Source organism: Botrytis porri (genome assembly GCF_014898465.1).
Source record: "Botrytis porri strain MUCL 3234 chromosome Unknown BPOR_001, whole genome shotgun sequence".
NCBI lineage: Eukaryota > Fungi > Ascomycota > Leotiomycetes > Helotiales > Sclerotiniaceae > Botrytis > Botrytis porri.
Window position 1 is genome coordinate 4023294 of NW_024066075.1, and position 21716 is coordinate 4045009.

The following is a 21716-nucleotide window of genomic DNA, read 5'->3' on the forward strand; positions in this document are numbered from 1 at the left end:
TACTACTACTACTATATATGAGAAAGGAGATAAGAATAAAAGTTTCAGAACATCTTAATTAATTCATTTAATTATATGAATAAAGAAGAAAGAACTTTATTATCTAAATGATTTATCAAATTGACGCCGAGTAAATAATATTAAGAATATTTTAGATTCATCTAATATAGTTTATTAGTATATATACTATATTAGTATATATACTACTTTCACCTCAATTACATTTTCAAATTCATATTATTCAATAACAATTCAATCAATTAATTAAAACTATTCAAAATATAATAATCTAAAATCTATTATATTATTTTCATAGGTTTTTATATTATAATCTCTTTTTTCATATTTATTATAATATCAAATGGAAAATGCTTTTCTATTAGATTTATTCTTTTTTTAATGTTTATTATATTGAATCTAAATATGAATCTTTTATTAAGATAACACATCAAGAGTTTTTTATTTAATAAGTATTTTTCCTTAATATAATGAAGTTTTTTATATATATTAATATTTGCTTAATATTTCATTTATTATTTGAAGTATATAAATCTTTATATTCAAAAGTATGTTTTTATAAGCTAATTACTTTATATTCTTAACTAAAATTAGTATAATCTCAAATTCAAATATAAATATAAGAGAGCTTAATTAATAATAAGTTATTCGAGATTCAATTAATATTAATTGAAAAAGAGTTTCAATTGAATTATAAAGAGTTTAAGAGATTTATTAATTTAGATTGAAAAAGGAAAAGATAAGTATACAAATTCAAATATCTATTTTCGATAATATAGCTTTAGAATTAAATAATATTAAATTTATTCCTCGAAATCCTGATTTTATATTTTAAGAAATAATTGATTTTTTATATATAGCTTTAAAAGCTATAAAGAATTCAATCTTTGAAATATAATTAATATATCTTAATAAATCCATTAATTTGATTATTATATAAACATTTCAGATTATTAACATAATCAATATCAAATAATTAAATTAAATAATTTGAATATAATAATAAATATATAATACAATATCATTCTTTTTATAATATATTTAAAAAGCTATTGATTTATAATTTTCATATCTATTTAGTATTAATATTTAATATTTATTCTTTTTTCAATTCTTAATATATTTATTAAAGTATTTCAATTATTCTAAATTTGTTTTATTATTTATTTGTCTATTAGATATAAATTTAATAATTTATTTTATAAAAAGACTTGTTTTAGTATATTAATTAAAAAGATAAATTTATTTTTGAATTATTCAAAACAAAGGAATAATTTCATTCTCTTCATTTTCATATATTATTATTATAATTCATTTTTAATTATCTAATTATATTAATTTACTTTTATTATATTTCTCAGTACTAATAACAATTATTATTATATATATAATTCCTATTATAAAGCTTATTTCATTAAAATTATAGAAATCTTTATTAAAAATGTTATATTTCGCTTATATATTTATAATTAATCGATCATTTTTTAAGAAGTTTAGAATTCTTATAAAACACTCTTTGAAAATCATAAACATAATTAAAATTTATCTTTAATTTTTTATAACATTTTACAAATTAATATACTCGAAGCTTTCTAATAACTTTTCCTCCTTTTAATTCTTAAATATAATTCACTATATTTTCTACCTCTTTAAATTTAAAAAGAAAACCTTTTAAATCTATATTAAGAATATATAAAATAATCACTTATTCTTTTATTTTAATAAATTTCAGATTTTATGATCGAAATTCAATTATAAAAATTATTCTATTTATTCTTTAAATAAATATTATATATATAACATTATATAACTTAACAACTTTTTAAATTGAAGGTTTTTATATTTTTTTCAATAATTAAAAATATTCTCCCTTTTTTATTATTCAATTATATAATGAATGATTAATAAGTTATATATTAAAATTGAAGAGTGTAAATTGAGACAAAAGTAGTATATGTACTAATATAATGTAGGTACTAATCAACTATATTATGATTTTACAATAATAAACCATTCTCTTTATGATTAAATAAGAAGAAGAAAGATATTTAGACTAATAGATAGTAATTATATCGATGATAGATTATCGAAAACTCTGCTCGGAATTTTACGAACAAAAAATGAACAGAGGGGGATTCGAACCCCCGCGGGCTAAGCCCATGAGAATACTAATTGATTGAATCAACTAAGTTAGTAAACTTGAGTCACACGCCATAACCACTCGGCCATCTGTCCTTGTATTCACGATACAACATGGTGCTCTATTGTATTCTCTACCGAAAGCAAAGATGCAGGGAAAATTTGCTACACTATGTGGGGTACGTGAGGGGCTTGGTGTTTTGCTCGACTCTTCGTAGGAGAAAAAACGAACGGAATTTAATCGTTTCTATAATGTCTTTACAATCTGATTACTCCTTTTAAACTAGAGGCCTGCGAGCCCCCGGACGCCTTACATTTTGAGAAAGTATAATAGAATAATTTTTCTTATATAAATATTTAAAAAGTAATTTAATAAAAGCTTATAGGCGAACTTGATTTACTATTATTATTTTTATTATTTTTATTATTTTTCTTTTTCTTGAATTTTTAATTTTAATAATTTTAATATAAATTATGTTTTCTATCATATAATATTTATGAGTTACATTTTAATCTTTTTTAATCGAATTAATAATTACATTATTAAACTACAAAAGCTTTAAGCTTAAACCAATTTTATTAGTATAAACTCTACTATACTTAATATATACTCTTTTATATTAATTATATAAGCTTTAAAGTTCTTAAAAGAATTTAACTTTCATTTGTTATATAAACTCTAATATTAAAGCTAGTATTATATAAATTAAATTAATTACAACCCCTTAGTTTATTCTATATAATTATCTCATTTTCTTTTTTTAATTTAAATAAGATTGACTTTAATATGATAATTTAAATGAGTTTCATTAGAAAAAATATTTTATATTATGATTCTATAATACAATATCATAATATACTACTATAACGCTTTAGTATAAAGAATATTATATAAGAGTTTAAATCAATTACATTACTTAAATCGAATCTCAGGCTTAGCGAATCAACTTTTATATATATATTGAGTACTTTAATTCTCGCGGACAGTAAGATTATTAAGGAGGTAAACCTTCAATAATATATAAAACAAAACTTTCAAGAATCATCGAATAAGAAGGAGCTTTAATCTCTTATGATCTTATTTAATTTATATAAATCATTTATAATTGATTTTTAATTTAATTGATTCACAATAGAAATTTGAATAATCAAATCCCATCTGTTTTTTCCCCCTACGAATAGTTCGGGTAAGATGCGGGGTGTTCGGATTGTTTGTAATATTTTGAGTTTCAAGACGTTGTCAAGTAGTAAGAACACAAGAGAGAGCAAATGCGAGATGGTAGTCACTCGTTTCTAAAGGCTACGAGCTCATTCCTCGTTGTCGACAGGTTTTTCGTCAAAAATATATATAATTCATATCTTCATCTTCATCACCACCCAAGCTTACCAACGGCCGATTCCATCAATTTCCCTATAAAATTTCATTTTTCGTGTCGCTCTCAAGAGCCTCCGTCTGTATAATGATCTGGCAAACGAAATTGCTTTCCTAACAATTGGCCAAGAATCCCGGATTTCCCAAGGTCGAATCGCCCGTAAAAGTAACAGTCCCATTCGTGAATGTGAGCATTCTTGCGCCGGTCGAGATAACGAGACACTATGCTGCTGGATACAAACCATCCTAGGGATTTAAAGTGGAAGCACTGCCTCTTCTGGAACACTTTAACAATCATTAGTCGAAAATTCAAGGAAGAAGATCATGAGACAATAGTGAATTGTGCTGAGTCAGATATGCGATACTGGCGGTATTGTCATCGACAAAAGCATAAAGTATGAAGGTACAATACTCGTTGGCTGGAGAATGAAGAATCTCGAATGAAAACGTAAAAAGGATAGCAGCTAAGAGCCACATTGTGAGAAATTGCTTGTATTCGAGAGTATATTAAAATTGAAAAGTCTTGATTGAGATAAAATAATAAATGACGAAAGGTGAAAGGTATATAGCTGTATATAACAACGAAGTCTACACAATGAAACGTATGGAATTTTCCGCCTTCATCCACAAGCTCGCTAATGACTGAATCTCAGGATGAACTCACAATCGTATGTGAAGTTGGTCGTATGGCAAAAAGTACTTAGCCCGGGGAATCAAGTCGAAAAAAATGATTCCCGAGCACTGACATCAATTATCCGGTAACTGGGCCATCGATTTGCCGACGGGGTATTTGTCAAGCTTCGAGGAAGAGAAAACCAATCATCAACTACTGACATCAAGGCTTCTGCTTCAGTAATTGAAGAGCATGCCTTTGATCAACGTCTATCAGTGCAGCCCCCATAGAACTGAGCACGGTTTTTATGAAATGTGCTTGCGGATGTAAGTGAATTGGATGACAATGTATTGAGCCCGCAAAAATCATTGTTGGTTCATGCCCCTGGTTGAGCCATCCGATCTTTCATGAAAGGAATGTCTTTATCTTCCAGCACATTGAACCCAATATCGCATGTAAATTAATGGATCCGGAGCACAGTTAATGGATCGCAGGTGAAACATTGCGCCTCTAAGGATTATCATTGTTGTGGTGTGATGCAATCTGAACAGCCAATGAGGGAAACGACTGGATCGGGCGCACTTCAAGTTCCAGAGCTCGGAGCAAAATGAATGACATCTACAAAGCATTCATTGATGGGCTTCTTGTCCACATGTCCACAGTAGACATGAAAGGTAAACCTGCCAAAACATTTTTCGCACTTTTCTCCGATCGTCTTCTCTCTGCTCATCCCTGATTCAAGTCCCTTGTCATGAGTTGGCCTGGTACACTGCTTCCATCTCTGCGTCTTGTTGAGACTTCTTGCCAATTGTTTCCCGAAATTCCAGAGAGACAATCGGACAGGAAATGACGTTGCTAATAAACATCGCCTATTTTCTCCTAAATCTTTGATTCAAAACCCTGACCGGAGTGCATCTTTCGCTAGCACATTTCGAAAGACTTTCAAAAAGCTAAGCAATTTCGGAACGTTTCTCTTCTGTATCATTAGTAAACATGGGAGCTAAGATATGATACACTTATGGTCGAGATATCAAGGAAGACTACATTTGACACGAGCAACTAGGAGGCCCATATTGCTGCAACAGGTTTTCAACGAGAATCTCAGCTGTCGGGCGACATTTTTGATCAGAAGCCAGCACATTTGGAAGAAGTGAGGCCATCCATAAGTCTCCCAACTCGTTGAACCACGGCCCTATCATATGTGAAGTCGCATGATAAACGTAGGTCAGTCTATCAGGCTCATCTGGTATCGGTTGACTTCTGTATTCATGAAAGTCCTCGATGCGTTCCCCATCAGCTACAGTAGCCATCTCTGCAAAAACGCATCCCAGGGAGTAGATATCAGCAGGTCGGCCTCTTCGATCATCTGAAACTACTTCGGGGGCACTGTACATTTTCGTGATGCCTACTAAAGGACCTTCTGTTGAACTTGTGACACCCGCACTGAACTGGTGGGCGGATCCGAAATCAGTCAAATAGACTTGATCGCCCTTGCAAATTATATTATTTGGCTTGATATCCTTGTGCCTGATATTTTGAGAATGAATATAGACTGCAGAAGCAAGGCAACATTGCCAGCCGCTTAGCAGCTTCATATCTTCCTCTGGGAAGTCACTGTCACTAACTCGTTCAAGAAAATGACCTAGATCTTCATCACCAGCTGGTGATATGAGAATTCCAAATTGCCGAGGAGCTTTGATTGTCTCATAAGTGCTGATAACCTTGATAATATGGTGATGAGAGAGACCCCGAAGGACTGCTACCTCTTGCTGGATCAGAGGCAATAGCCTCTTTCGAGAGAAGTTGGGAAGACGAATGATTTTCCGAGCAATCAAACCACTATGATCTCTGTCATTGAATCGAACTGCGTCGACAATTCCAAGAGATCCGTGTCCTAACTGTCTGATTGTAGTGAGTGGAACTAATTTATTACTGGCATATTCTTCGTGAGTATATTCAATGATGACACCTTGATGGGGGATCCTGGGCGATGGGCAGATTTTCAAGTCATGTAAGCCGCTGACTTGATCCTTCTCAGATATAGCTTCCGTAGCAAAATTTCTCCGCTCTGATGCGACATTTTCGGTCGATATTTCTCGCCGTGCCATTTCAAATTTGAGTTTTGGGAGTTTCATTGCAGGTGGCAGTGTAGGCAGTGGATCTGAAGGACGCGGGACTGCAGAATCCTCGGAGCCCCGAGTTTCTCCACAAACAACAATTTTCGGCTCATCTGAGACATCTAGATGGCTTGAAGGATGAGAAGCTTGTCGGAGTATAGCTCCATTTGGACCAGAGATCAATCTTCCACTACCAATTAAGCCGCCGAACCCAAATCTCGTCTTCCTCGCCAAAATTCTTGCTGGTTCGCAGATAGTTTTGCAAGATTTGCAACTATAACCTTCGGTTCCTACGACTACCTTTTTCAAGCAGCTTTGGCATCTCCACCATTCTCCCTCGAATCTACACGTGCCTAGGTCTTCTATTTCTTCCGCCGACAACTTGGAAGATACTCCGATGTCTTCTTTGTGGAAGTCTCGCAGATGGGTTCTGTAATTTATCTTTGACGCTCGAAAATCCGACCGAACGAAACGGAACTTGGACCCTGATGCACTGGCAGTGCCTATTTGTGATTGACACGAGGGATAGTCGCAAAGATAATAAGCTTCACCGTGGGAATGGACATAGTGTTGCATGAGTATTTGCTGAGAGGGGAAGCCACTTTGATGCTCTGGACATGTTCTGATATGGCATGGGTAGGAAATCGTAAAATCATCCGAGAATCTGAAGGTAGGAGACTGACTTTGCACTGTGGGAATAATATCTTGGCTCAAATTTTCACAAACGTCAGCATCGGGTAACGCTGAAGCTGCATCTTTTTCAAACTTGATGTCGTCTTTTTTTTGCCATCTTTCTTCTTCACTATTGATTGGCACTACTTTGTTGTCTCCGTCTGCACAGCCTATTGGTTGTGCTAACAAGGATTGAACGCTGTTCTTGCAATTGTCGGCCCTGATAACGTTTTTGGCTTCTTCAAATGTTGAGTCTTTGTCTATAAGCCATTTTTTCAGCATATTATACCTGGTCAGAAGCCCAGGGTCGCCCCTGAGTGAGTTGTAGCCATCGCTATGGGGTATAGCACTGTTGACTGTGATATTCACTGTAACCCACTTCTCCAGAGCTAGATCTGGCCGTTCTAAATTATCGAAAAACGTATCTGCTTGCTTGATTGAGTATTCCACTAAATGAAGCAAGCCAAGTTTGGAGGCGCCGGATGGTATATCGGGTTTCGCTGCCAGGAGGTCCTCTAAGTGACGATAGGGGCGTTTATGCGCCTTCCAAGATATTTCATTCCGTGTGGGAAATCTCTTGGTAGTAGGCACCGTTTCTTTTGGATTGAGTGCGCCCCTCTCAGAAGTGCTTTCACTACCATCTTGTTCTTTGGCTTGTGTTACCAGATGTCTTTGGTTTTGACGGTTGTCCAATGATGTTTGTGATGTTTTGGACTTCCTTAGAGCCACGTCGGTATTTGATGTGAGATTGACTTCGCAATCCGGGGTGTTCCCTACAGGTTGCAACCAGGCATTTGATGGCTTCAATTGTTCCCAAACACTGTTACTAGGTGTTGATTTGCGATGATGTTTGACGGCAAAAAACCGCCCAAGTCCCGGGAATTTCTCCTTCATCAGTTGAACTTCATCTTCATCGGTCTTTGTCATGCCAATTTCCCGTGCGTCAGGATTAAGTATCCCACTGTCTCTCACAGATAGCCATGTAGCGGAAGATTTGTCCATCTTCTCTCCATTCTTGATGGAAGCTTGGGATTGTTTTGAGATAGCTTGAGACGCCGAATCTTCCAAAAGTTTGGCATTATCCTTGGGGATAAAGCTATCCATAATTCGACGGCCTTGCTATGTACAACCCCGCAGTCATCGGAAGGATGTCAATTGTGTTTCGCTCGCGATAAAGCCTGCAAGAAAGGCGATCATCACACGGCATTCCTTGCTAGGTATAGACTTCACCCTACGCAAAAAAGTCTTTGACAATTGTAGAAAGATTTTATTTGTCAGCCGCTCACCATGGGTGCTGCAGGCGACTAAACCGCTTTCGAGACGATGCATTATGATGCTTGCAAGTGACGACAGAGCTGAGGCGCGGGAGAAATTGAAGAATGGTGGGATGGCTACCTGAAAAAGTTGACCGATCTTTTGTATTTATGCTTATAAATCAAAACAGAATCGAAGTGATGAAAGTGAACTTATTGAAAACGTGTTCTGATAGGTGTGCATCTGATAATATCACCAATATCGGTGTCACCGATATCAATCTTCTTATAAACTTTACCTGCTGGGGAGGTATCTAGGCATCAGAACCATGGCATGTGCGTGGCTGGAATAGCTGAGAGTGTACCGAGGCCTATTTGAACGACTTGATTAAACCCCTAAAAATAGATTTTCGTTTGAGCTAAAAATGTATTTAGAATTTAGTAATGTGTGAATAAAGAAGAAAAACTATTTAATTTAGTATTAAATCTTAAAGGAATTAATAAAAGAAAAAGAAAAGAGATATACTTATATATTAGAATTTAAAGAATTAATTAATGTAATCTTTTTCTTAAATTGTAATAAATAGTTCTATATATTTTCTTTTTATTTTATTAATTCTTTTAAGATTATATACCAAATTAAATCTTTTTTCTAAAGTATTATAAATATTAAGTAGATTAATATTAATTATTGATTCTTATAAAGCTGTGTATTAAATTCAAGAGTTTTTTATAATTTAAATATTAATTTAAATAAATTATATCAATTATTAATTTAGACTAATTTATTTTTTATCATTATAATAAGTCGAAGTTTTTATTGAGCTTATTTCGTTTATTATAAAAAAGTTTATATATAACAAAAAAAAACGTTTAATATAAAAATCTTTAATATTAGTATACTTCTTTAAAAAAAACTCTAGAATGAATTTTAAAATAATATAAATAAAATTATTAGTGAAAGCTTTTAATTATATAATTTTATATATAATAAATCTTTAATAAAATATGTTTTGTATAATATAAAACTTTTTTTCAAAATCTTTATGTACATATCATATAAATATTAGATTATTTTTTTATATCAGACAAAAATCTATTTTTGAGATTTTACTCAAATCGTTCAAATAGGCCTCAGTACCTAGGAGTGACTACCTAGGTACCTACCTACCTAGGTAGTGGCTTAATTGTGGCTCATGAAGTGGTGCACAGACTCTTGTCAGAATCCTGTTGGATGAATGTCCTCATGGATAACCTTATCATGGACATTTGAAAAGACGATTGAATTCAGTGTCTGCATATCGCAATCTGCTGTCGAAGCTTGGTTTTGTACCTCGAAACCAAGATCACTAAGATTTCCAAGTATTCTTTGGTCAGTCGTCAACATGTCAAGATGCACAAAGAAACGGCGCCTCATTGCTTGGACAGCGTATACACAAATACGTCATAGACGGGAAATGTTCAAGACTACCTAGGTGGGTAGGTAGCAATCTGAATTGTGATTGATCAAATCAACATTCCTAACCTTCTTCTTTCTAATACTGATAAGATATATGGGGATGCCATACGAAGTCAAGCTATCTTTTTCTTTCCCATGATACAACATATCGAATTCTTCAACTTCTCAATGTTCTTTCCATCTTAACACTCGACAATATCCTCATTTCGTTCGATCCAAACATTGCTTCTACCTAGCCTTTGGCCATATTGATACGGCCTTCCTCAGTTGTCAGTTCGATCCAGAATCATGGATACACGTAACTCTCACGATATCCCGAGTCTCAACGACCCCCATGCTGTACCAACAGATCCCTATCGTGGACGCGCGCAACCAATTCACAATCTACCCATAAGAGTCGAAGCCCACGAAGAAGACATACCTACCGACAGCCATGCTCTGGCAATCGCAGACCACGAAGAAAAAGGCGCAGCACAACTAGATCACGGAAATGTTGAAGTGCGAGATTTGGGCTGGAATGACCATCCTGACGATGTTCCCACCCCTCTGGTCGGAGGTCTACCAAACGAAGAACTGTGGACTTTAGTTCGGCGATTCAATAAGCAGATGTATCACGTCAAATCGTTGCCAGAGCCACCACTTGGAGGCCTGGACTTAAATATTGCGGATGAAGAGGAGTTCTCACCAGATAAGTTGAGGGCAAATGTAGAGCGGCTGTACATGACAGTGATAGTCGGGCTTGTGACCTTTTGGAAACATATTGCAAGGTTAAGGTCATGGAGGGAAAGAGATCGAACAATTGCTTTCGCATCAGTCTACTTCTTGGCTTGGCTGATAGACTTCCTAGTGCCAACCATCGTTGGCTTTTTGATCGTGCTTATTGCATGGGCGCCAGCAAGAGAATACTGCTTTCCTCCAGCACCACCCGCACTTATTGATAGCACAACAGGAGGAATCAAGAAGCCGACCGCAGGTGTGCTGGGTAACGACACTAGCTTGACTGGAGCCCCCGAAAAATATCGAGGAGAGGCAGTTGAAAAAGAAGCTAGCAACTTCGTCAACAGCTTTACCTCCATTGCAATCAGTAGTACAGCGGGGAAACACCCCCAGGGAGATCCATCTGGTGATGAGGCAGCGCCCAGTACTCTCGAAGATGCAACACCAGACCTAACAAACCTTGCAGTCCATGCCGCAGATGCAAAGGGAAGCAGTGCAGGGGATCAAACAAATAGCCTACATGATAAAACAAAGGAGCCAATGTCGGCAGCAATGTGGTCAAAAACTCGACCTGTCATGCATGCCATTGCTGACATATCTGATGGATGGGAGAGATTCGCAAATGCATTGTCTCCAACACCACCATTCCCTCGTGACACACCTCGACTTAAGCTCGCTGGCTGTCTTGCACCTTTGCTCCTCATCTCTATGTTCACCAGTGCCTATATGTTCATGAAACTGAATGGGCTTTTCATCGGTTTCGGATTTTTTGGAGATCCATTGATTTGGAGAGGGCTTTCATACTTGAATCGAGAATTCCCGAATTGGCAGAAGTTATTGGAGATTAGAAACACTTTACTGAAAGGTGTCCCAACAAATGCCCAACTTACAATCACATTATTGCGAATTGGTGAAGCGAATAAAGCTCCAATTCCACCACCTCCATCCTCGTCCCTACCACCACCTGATGTCGCGCATGCTACAGCAGGAGAGGATCTCGACCACCTCGGTAAGTAGATGACGCTCCATTCAAAGCAACATACTAATTTCTTCAGAAGGCGTATCCGAGGCAGAAATGGCTGATGCCATCAATCCCGACGTGGATGCGACCACAATCAGCATAGATCAGCCAAAACCTAAGAAGAAAGGCCACCGTCTGTTGGCGGCTTTTAAGAGCGTTACTAAAGGTGGTGTCGAGACTGCCCTGGGAACGGATAGATTGAAAGCTGCAGCTGGAGCAGAGCACGCCAAAAATCGTCTTGGTGTTTTAAAGGATGGGGCGGACGATCCGGCGGGCCCTATACGCTTTCCTTCTAGATACAAGGGTCGAAAAGGACATGCATATATCACAGCCACCGCAACAACCCCGGCATTAAGCTGGACCACGGAGAAAGAGGACGTTGATCCGGTCTTCTCCATAGCGATAGCTGACATTATGGTAAGTTTTATCAATATTCCTGTACACGTTGAAAGACATAAGCTGATATAGCAACAACAGGAGATAAAGAAGGTTGGTGGGCTAGGCTGGAAAAGCAAGCTTGTAGTAGGATGGGCTACATCGCGAGAAATTGCGGATGGACTTCTTGTCATCGACAAAGCCGGGGACCGAAAACAACTTACCGCCATCGCATTACGGGAAGAATTGTTCAATCGCCTGATTTCAATGGGTGCACAAATGTGGGAAGCATGGTAGAGGGCGTTTGAGCGCTCATTATTCTGGTGTCTTGATTCCCTGCTCTCTTTGGCCTGGATCGATTGGATTGCAACGATAGTACCAAGGCGCTTATCGAGAATGTCAGACAATGTTTGCTATCTCGAAGCGAAAAGTAAAGCCATAGGTTCATGGGTGGCCAATTGCCCCATGATAATTGCCAAATAAAACTTGCTTGTTTTTCAGAGTCGTCGTTGTAGATGCTCGGCAGTCGATAGTAATGACTTCTCTATACGTCGTACTGCGTAAAAGTTGCATGAATGGTTGAAGAAGGAAGTTTGAATGGCTGGGAATGAATACTAATTACTTATTAGCTCCCTAAGGTTTTGATCCCCGATGTTTATTCAAACACGTAAATTAGGTAAGCATTTTGATTAGTTTATCAGCTTCTACAGGGGACAGACAGGGAGGGATAGTAAGCTTTTACGAATTGGCACTTGATTACTGGTAACGTAGTTTATCAGTGCATGCACTAAGTCGGGTACCCCACTTTCGGGCCACCCCTTTTTTAGACCACCTTAAAAATTTATATTATATAATATTAAAATATTAATTATTCAATAATTATTCGGTATTATAATAAATACTTGAGAACGTATTTTCATTATTATCATTAATATTTCCTATATCAATTTTATAGTTTCTCATTTCAATTTGTACCTCTCTAATCTCTTTAATTTTAGAAAACTTTGAATTTAGATTAGTTTTCACCTTATATTTCTTTTTAAGAATAACTTGTTTCAATTAATACTCTAATTGTTTTATTTGATACCTAAATTATAGAATTTCATAATCCTTAATATCAAATCCCTTAATAATCTTTCTAAAAAGCTGATAATAAATATAAGGATCAGTTTCTTCGCTTCAAAGGAATATATATATATATATATAATTTTAAATTATTAGCTTTTTGAAATGTTTTAAAAATTGAAATTATAGATTTTTTATTCTATTAATATATAGAATCATTATTAGAAAGTAAATTCTAATTTGTAACTTTTTTATTATTGTTTTTAAATAATAATCTGAATATAATAGGCTTAATGTAATTTAAAGATTATAAACCTAAAGCTTTTCATTTAGTTAATATATTATACTTTGTTAAATTATTTAATTATACTTTTTAATAGTATATAAGGAAATTGATCTTTCTAATTACTTCAGAATTCAATAAAAAGACTAATTTATTGAGATAATGTTTATATACTCTTTTAAAAGATAAGAAAATGAATAAATCAAAAGGCTATAAGATATATAAGATATATAATATATATAATATATATAATAAAAGGAATAAAAAGTATATATTATACTTAAAGTATTTATATATAAATTCAATAGTTTTATAACTTTTATACTTGTTTAATATAAAAAGTTTCAACTTATCTAGTAAGAGAGGAGTTATTTAAAATATAAAAACCTTTTTAAACTATTTAAGAATAATATTATTTGTAATTCATTTATTATTTATAATAATAAAATACTACTCTTTATAAGGTTTCAAATTAGTTGGAAATCATTATTGTTATACTAATTTCCTCTTTAATATAATAAAGAAATCAAAAGCTCTTTTTATAGCTGAAATGTATTTTATAAGTAATATCTAAATTCTAGAATCAAACTCTTTTTTCTAAATAAAATAATATTCTAAACTTTTTAGAACTAATCTATTTAATCCCTAGTCTTTTTATATATCTACTTCATTTATATTATAATAATATTAAAACTTAATATAATAAATTGAGGGTAAATCCAACTTTAAAAATTATTAATTAATAATATTAATAATTATACCTTTAATATATATTGAATTGATTTTGATTTGTTTTTTAATTCTAATCTTTAGATTTCTTTAAAGAAAGTTCTATATTTATCGTTTCCCAAATATAGAATTATTTCCCCTAATATTGAGAAGATACTTTTCAATTTTACAAATTTGCTGATATATAAAACTAATATTTAAAAACTTTTGAACTAATATTTAATTTATTAATTGTTTCTTTTATATCAAGGTTATCTTTTGTATATATTATATACCTTTATTATAAAATAAATAGTTATTTATATGATTTTGAAAAGTAACCCTTGGAATTCTATAATTCAAAGTAGCTTATTGAATTGAATACTTATTCATTATTATATGTAAAGTTGAAGTAATATTAATTTCAATATATATCTTAAATATAATGTAAATAATAATATATTAAAATTTTAAATTAATTAATTTAAAAATTATAAAGTTATTAAAGATTTAAGGTGGGAGGTTGCTTTCTGCAGTGAGCTTTTTTGAGGTGGTTTAAAAGAGGGGTGGTTCGAAAGTGAGGTACCCGATTTATATTAGTATGTGCATTACTCATTTTACATACAAAATTCGTCTGTGTGTAACCATGCACTTTCTTTATTTCTAGATTAAAATTTCTGAATATTTAATACAAAATATTTAATTATATATGAATTATAAAAATCTAATTAATTTTAAGAAAAACTTAATTTATAAAGTAGTTATTATAGAAATAACTATTTTGTAATGAAAATCATAACAATTTTCACTTTTTCTAAACTTTAATAGGAATATTTATATAAAAACTAGATTTCTAAGAATCTATTTTCATATAATTATTTAGAATTCTTTTTTTTTTTCTAAAATAATGATTAGTTATTAAAATAAGAATATTAAAAAAAGCCTAATTTTAGTGTATTTTGAAATGGTGCACGTATTGATATAGTGTATGTACTGATAAACTATGTTAACTGTTAATTACCTATTTTCTTGTACGGTGTTGGGTAATTAGTAATTAATTACTTCAGGTATTATTTTCTTGACCGACGAGAGTGCATAGGTAGATAGATAGATACAGTTGGCATTTCAATTATACCCATGATGTATTTGAATATAGCTTCACCCTCCGGATTGCCAACCAGATTTGCTGGGATGATTACTCTGATACCGTTTTCAGGAATGGACGTCTTGGACACACTGAATGGAGGACAACAAAGGTAAAATCAGGATCTCAAGATCTGTTCCTGGTTGGTTTTCTTTATCCGCTTTGCGAATTGATTTCTTGGATGCTTGGGTGAATTTGATAAAGTAGGAGGAGAGGGAGAGATGTGTTTCGTGTCATGCCATGGTCACTCAATCTCTTATATGTATGATTCATTTATCGTTATTCAAACAATCTATGAATGGTTGGTGATCGAATTGCTCATAATTTCCTGTTTCTTTCAATTGTTGATGCCCTCAAGAGCAGACAAGTACTCGTTCATTCCACACATGCACACCACCTGGGTATCACCCATCAAAAACTATCACCCATCATAAGCTATCACCCATCATAAACTATCACCCATCAAAAACTATCACACATCAAATATCCCAAACAATCGCTTTCCAAGATGCAGCCACTAGCTGCCATTCCGTTAGCTTGCTCTATCGTGACATTCGTGCTCGGCATGTTGTGTCTTTTCGCAGGCAATAAGCCTGGTTTCATGGAGAACTACCACATTGTGACAGTATGTTCATAAGTCCCCATTTCTAAAGAGACCGATCTAATAACATACCCTCCAGCTCAATACCTCCGGAATTGGACAAGACCTCATACCCACAACAACCAGTGGTGGTTCCACACCCACCTCTCTATCCCCAGGAGGAATCGTTAGTAGTCTTAGCGGCTTGATACCCCGTGAACCTGGAATTGGCGATGATATTGCAAACGCACTGGGCGATCTTGAGAACGACATTGCAGATAGGCTTGCGGAAACTTTAGGTATTGAAGAATGGTACTCACTTCATCTGATGGATATGTGCCAGGGATATTATACGCCAAATGCAACTTCTAAGGGGGCAGGATTCAACGTAAGCTCTTGCACGAATCAAACGGCTATGTGTAAGTACTATTACTCTCTAAATTATTTTGATACTCAGATTGCTCATATCTTCTCACAGTCCACTTCGAAATTAGTTCCATAATCTCCGAACAATTATCTATCGGCCCCCTTCATTTGAATCTTAGCGACATAGGCTGGCCCTCTGCTATTCAGGATGGTCTCGATACACTCTCCACGGCTATGAATGCTACCTTCGTATTCTACTGCATCGGCATTGTAGCCGCTGGTCTAGCGATATTAACTTCGCTCGCCGCCATCTTTATAACCGGCCGTCTCTTCTCTTTCCTGAACTGGGGTTTAGCATCTCTGGCCCTTCTGGCTCTTACTATAGCCTCCATCATCGTCACTGTCCTCCAAAACAAAGCTGCAGAGATCATCAACAAATTCGGAAATGATATTGGAGTGTATGCATATAAAGGACAGAAGTATCTCACCCTGACATGGGCCGCTACAGCTGTTATTGCTGTTGCGACTATTGCTTGGGTAGGTATTTTCTGCATTGGCCGTAGACAAAATGGACTTGAACTCCATGAGAAGAGTCGATTTGGAAAGAAGTGGAGACAGAGTGATAGTAGCGAATTTGCGAGAAGGGGCGCGTAGATGTTATGTTCTTTTGGATGGCCCAGAAGGTTCTTTTGGGTACGTGGACAGATGGATGTATTGGGACGAATGTTTTCGATCAGATATTTGCAGATACATGTCATACTTTAATATCCACTTATCTTCTTGTACGACTTTATGGGAAGGTGTGAGTAAGGAGAGGCGAAATGGATTTCCGGATACATGCAAGGTGTTAGCAGGAGAATGGCGTAGGTGATCATGTGAATAATGATTGTATTACAGCGAGATACCCAGAGAAGTAGAAAGAATGCAATAAAGCACTTTTAATTTATGCCGATCAGTAGAAAATAATTAATGCAGTAAGTCGGGTACCCTACTTTCGGGCCATCCCCCTTTTGGGCCACTTTTTACACCAAAAATGGAATTTTTAACTTTCTTATTTATGAATAGAATTTATTGAAAATTTATATATATATAATTCAGATCGTTTTGAATCTAATCTGAAATTTTTAAATTTTTAGGATTTTTCTATATTGAAATCTAGAGCTTTAAAATATTGATTTTTAAATTTGTATGAGAATTATATATAAATTTAAAACTTTTATAAAATCTTTAATAACTTTTTAATAAAAGTTGTTAAAAATAAATTAAAAAGTTTTATTATAAGTTTATAGTATGTTTACTTTAAAAGATTAAAAAAAAATAGAAAATTTCTTATAAATAGATATTTAAAAGAATATTCTCAAAATTATAGGGATTATTTATACTAATTTAAACTCATTGTATACTATATCTCTATATCTGTTAATTTTTTTTAATTTTTTTTTAATTTCTATATAAATTTAAATTCAAAACTTTCAAAAAGATATATAGTTTTCTTTCAATAATTATTATTAAAAAGTTATTAAAGATTTTATAAATGTTTTAAATTTATATGTAATTTTTATATAAATTAAAAAATCGATGTTTTGAAGCTTTAGATCTCAATATAAAAAAATCCTAAAAATCTAAAAATTTCAGAATAAGTTTAAAATAACTTAAATTATATATATTCAAATTTTTATTAAATTAAATTATATATTGATAGAGATATTAATAAACCAAAAAAGCGATTTTTGGTGTAAAAGAGTGGCTTAAAACAAAGGTGGTCTGAAAGTAGAGTGGTCGATTTAAAGTCAATAAATTAATATACATGTCCCTTCTCACGTGTTACGACGGCATCCAATATACCGCGTCACGTGATCAAGAAGTCACGTGATGGACCTAGAGGATCTAGGGGATCGAAGAATAAACATCTAGATCCATAGGATCCAGAGGATCCAGACAAGACAGAACTGTAGGTTCTGCAGAGCAGGAAGGTCTATATAAGAGAACAGATTTCATTACAATGTAGAGCTTCGTGCTCAAGAACAATCATTAGTTTCATTACTATAGTTACGAGAATTGCAACCAGTTACAACCTTATTGAATTCCTACTTGAAGTCTAGTCTAAACCACCTCGAGAGATCTCTAGACACTTCCACGTGACCCTAGAGGCAGCTCCCGTAACATCACGGTTACGCAGTACAATAGTGAATTGAGCATGACCTGCAGCAAGTCACGTGATCACTGATCCCACTTCTTAGAACGTGCAATATACTAGCATGTTTACGTTTGTTCATGTGTGTACCTATGTAATGTTGGTTTCGACCTCTCTATGACAGCACTCCATCCTATCCATGCAGCCACACTGCAAGCTCTTAAGCGTCAGTTATAACACTTTTCTGTGCAAAATGAGTCGCGTTGAACATGTATCAGTAGTTTTTTACATGAAAGAACTGGCCATGTAATCTTCCTCTTCCTCTTCCTCTTCCTCTTCCTCTTCCTCTCCCCCCCCCCCCTTCCTGTTGCCCTTTCTGTTCCCTTTCCCATTCTTCCCATTCACTCTCAGTGTACCCCTCATGTGCTTGTCTCCATATTTTATTCCAGTCTTTCAATACAATCATGGCTTCCTCTTTGCCCAGTATCGGTGGATCTAGCCATGTATCTGTCTCACCGAACGAACCCGTTACTCTTCTCCAGAACAGGTCTCCTTCTTGAAATAGGTCATATTTCCTCAAAGCTTTCCGCATATCTCCGAATATGTATTCTGTGTTAGGTTGCATAGACACAAGAAGTGCATCGCGTCGGGGTATGATTTCATCTATTATTTCCTGGTTTTCTTTGAGAAGAGTAGCGGCCTTTTCTGGCCCCAAAGCCTTCTTCCATAAGTCCGTCCGTAGATCTTCATTAACCTCCTTTAATGATACGAGCTTATTCACCCATGTCGTATATTCCAAATGATTTTGTAGTACATCGTTCCAACGTTCTGTCAACTCTTCGGTGAGTACAATTGCTGGTAATTCTCGACCTTCAAGATTCACATGAATCAAGTCTGTCGAGGTTTTCACCCCTGTTGGCCAATCATTAGCCCAAGGTCTGACAGCAGATGAGAAAAGCTATTTTACTTACTGGGACTGCCGCGTTCGTCGTCATCATCATCGTGATTTGCACTTCTTCTCTTCCCACTCCGTTCCTTTCTTTTGAGATCGTTAATCTCTCGTTGAAGGTTCTTGTTTTCATTTTTCAATTCAGCCATGTTTTGCCTCTCAGCGGCGGCTTCAGTTTTTAGCTCAGTGACCATTTGCCTAGTATCCTTGAGTGTTTCTCTTTCGACTCCGAGATCGACCTTAAGTCGCTCCGTTCGCTCTCTTTCTTCATTTCTTTCCCGTTTCAACTGTTCTATTGTCTGCCTTGCTATTGGAATTTCCGGATCTTCGCGCTGAGTGGTGTAATGAATGCTTTCACGGATAATCCGTTCGAGACTTCTAATTTGTCTGCGCAGAAACTCCACGTCATCACTAGTTGAGACCCGTGGTGCGATTAGTGGTGCTTTGGAGCTTTGAAACCACGATCCCCACCACGAAACCGTTCGATCTGACTGTATACCCCGAACCATTTCTTTGGTTTGTGATGAAAGCAGGTCGGACACTTTTGAATGAGCGCAACCTTAAGCCGGACTGGTCTCGGAAATGGGAAAACTTGTTGGCAAGTTGTAAGTTGTTAAATATCGTTGCAAAAAGTTCGTTGATCCTACATTCTTGAAGTTTAAATAACCTTGGACTTGCTATTTCAAAATAATGGATCATACGGCGAATCTCTTAGGTCAATACAATTTTCTTTATTCACTGAAGACAACTACGCCGTACCGAAAGCCGAAAACGGAACTGTAGTGACAAAGAATTCTAGCCTATTATTTGTTCACTGCCATGCTCTATCAAAAACACATTGTATCACGGACTGGCAATTATGTCAAGCGTATCCCTAATAATAACTGTTTCCAAAGAGAATTAAAATCTTCAAAATGGCTCACCAAGGAGACACACAGGGAAACGGCGGTGGGCGGGGAGGTGCGCCAGCGGCTTGGGGTCGCGGTGGCTCTGCAAGGGGTAATGAGTTAGGATTGAAAGGTAGTGCCTCTGGGAGAGGAAAAGGGGTGACTCGTGTACCTAGCGGGGCAGCGAGAGGTTCACTGGCTGTTCCAAAGGGTAGAGGCGACGAGTCAGCTCGGGGCCGTGGCAATGCTGGAACAGTTACGGGTAATGTGTCATTAGCACATAGGCCTGCAGCTGGAGCTCTGGCCCCGTCCGCGGTCATGCCGACATCACAGGGCCTAGGTCAATCGGCTCCGTTAAAAGGAACAGCGCCCGTATTTCAGCCAGGGGTACCATTGGGTGCAAGTTCTGTTTCATCAAGACCGCCCTCTGGCCAGCCTGGGGTAACCGCAACAGCACCTTTACCAGCCTCTGGGCAGCTTGTTCCTTTGCCTGATCCTAGGATGGAACTTCCATATGAAGGTCATGAACTCCCTCGATTTCCTCACGAACCTTGGGAACATGGGAAAGCAATGCTAGACAACCCATTTTGGTACGACCCAGTTCCTACCACCATCACAGTAGACGGCGTAGAGAAGCCGAAGCTTGATAAGAAGCTTTATGAAGCCGCGGGAGACAAACAGCCCGAATGTAAACCACCTCCATTATACAACGAAGCAATAATGCAAACAGCGCCATATAAAAGGATGGAACGGTACGGATCGGTACATACGCCAAATGCTTACCATCACGGGGACGTAATATGTGCAGTAGAACACTATCCCGACTTTGCCAGAACAATCCCGGAACAAAATGATAGATACCGAACTGACACAGTCTTTGGACCTGTATTCTCGAAAGAACGTAAATATATTATTCTTCAAAAATATCGCGAGCATTGTGTGGTAATACCAATATTTACACACACAGGAAGAGGCCTTGCTGCCAAGCCACAGGCGGTAAGGGAGCATTATATATCAATACGCGATGGAGACCGACCTAATCAGGCTCCACCAGAGAACAATCATGGTAGTCTCCAAACGCATAGATACCCTCAATTTGAAGATCGGCGAGATCGACGAAAGGTTCCGAATTTTCACATCATGTCCGATAAATCTGCTGCTTATTTCGTTTATCCAATATGTCATAGATATTCAGTGCCATGTATCTTCGAGTCGAGATTACGGACAGACAGTCTCGATTACCTCTTACATATCTATTTGGACTATGGTCCAAATCCACCCCCAGCATATTTTACGCATAGGAAGGAGCGGCGGATTACAGTTGCGGGGGATAATGTAGCACAAGGGGTGTAGCAAGGAATGTTCAGTCTTTTCTTCACATAATATTAGGCACAAAAATCTAATTTCCCTTGGAATACAAGGTCGTCTTCACGTCTGTAGCGACAGAGTCGAATAATCTAGGGCAGAGTTGTGTACAAGAAGGATACAGCACCTTGAAGGCAGGTTGCGCTTTGAAAGTAAAAGATGATCCGAAATGATTTAGTGTATAGCAAAGTAAAAATTATACTGGAAAGGAAGGTCGAGATCTGCACACTCAGGTTTCAAAGTAATGTGTACAGCTCATACCCCGCTTGCTTTTTGTAATCTACATCAATATGCATAACATTTTGACTTTGCACGATCTTGATCTTGATTGTGAAACGCGCAGGTAGGTAAGATCATCTGAGCTAGTGCATTATTTAAGTGTTGAGGTATCTTCTCCCTTACGAATGTGACATTGTCATTCAGGCATACAAATCACGGATCTATGAGAGACTATCCGAGTGATCCTCGGAAAACATGAA

The 21716-nt window shown here is 35.8% G+C and overlaps 5 protein-coding genes across 5 annotated transcripts; 3 read left to right on the top strand and 2 right to left on the bottom strand.

Annotated features, from left to right (window-relative positions):
* Window positions 1-5182: 5182 nt before the first annotated feature.
* EAF01_001065 (uncharacterized protein) lies at window positions 5183-8035 on the bottom strand (the record flags this gene model as incomplete). The annotated part of the gene is made up of 1 exon (XM_038909315.1): window positions 5183-8035. The coding sequence occupies one exon, from the start codon at window positions 8033-8035 to the stop codon at window positions 5183-5185; it is 2853 nt and encodes a 950-aa protein (XP_038776221.1).
* Window positions 8036-9931: 1896 nt separating this feature from the next.
* Window positions 9932-12053, top strand: EAF01_001066 (uncharacterized protein; the record flags this gene model as incomplete). The annotated part of the gene is made up of 3 exons (XM_038909316.1): window positions 9932-11369; window positions 11419-11798; window positions 11859-12053. The coding sequence occupies 3 exons, from the start codon at window positions 9932-9934 to the stop codon at window positions 12051-12053; spliced, it is 2013 nt and encodes a 670-aa protein (XP_038776222.1).
* A 3411-nt stretch (window positions 12054-15464) lies between these two features.
* On the top strand, window positions 15465-16556 carry EAF01_001067 (uncharacterized protein; the record flags this gene model as incomplete). The annotated part of the gene is made up of 3 exons (XM_038909317.1): window positions 15465-15581; window positions 15637-15955; window positions 16015-16556. The coding sequence occupies 3 exons, from the start codon at window positions 15465-15467 to the stop codon at window positions 16554-16556; spliced, it is 978 nt and encodes a 325-aa protein (XP_038776223.1).
* Window positions 16557-18310: 1754 nt separating this feature from the next.
* On the bottom strand, window positions 18311-19494 carry EAF01_001068 (uncharacterized protein; the record flags this gene model as incomplete). Its single annotated transcript, XM_038909318.1, has 2 exons — window positions 18311-18948; window positions 19008-19494. 2 exons carry the CDS (start codon window positions 19492-19494, stop codon window positions 18311-18313), a joined length of 1125 nt encoding a protein of 374 aa, XP_038776224.1.
* Window positions 19495-19899: 405 nt separating this feature from the next.
* Window positions 19900-21225, top strand: EAF01_001069 (uncharacterized protein; the record flags this gene model as incomplete). Its single annotated transcript, XM_038909319.1, has 1 exon — window positions 19900-21225. The coding sequence occupies one exon, from the start codon at window positions 19900-19902 to the stop codon at window positions 21223-21225; it is 1326 nt and encodes a 441-aa protein (XP_038776225.1).
* Window positions 21226-21716: the final 491 nt, after the last annotated feature.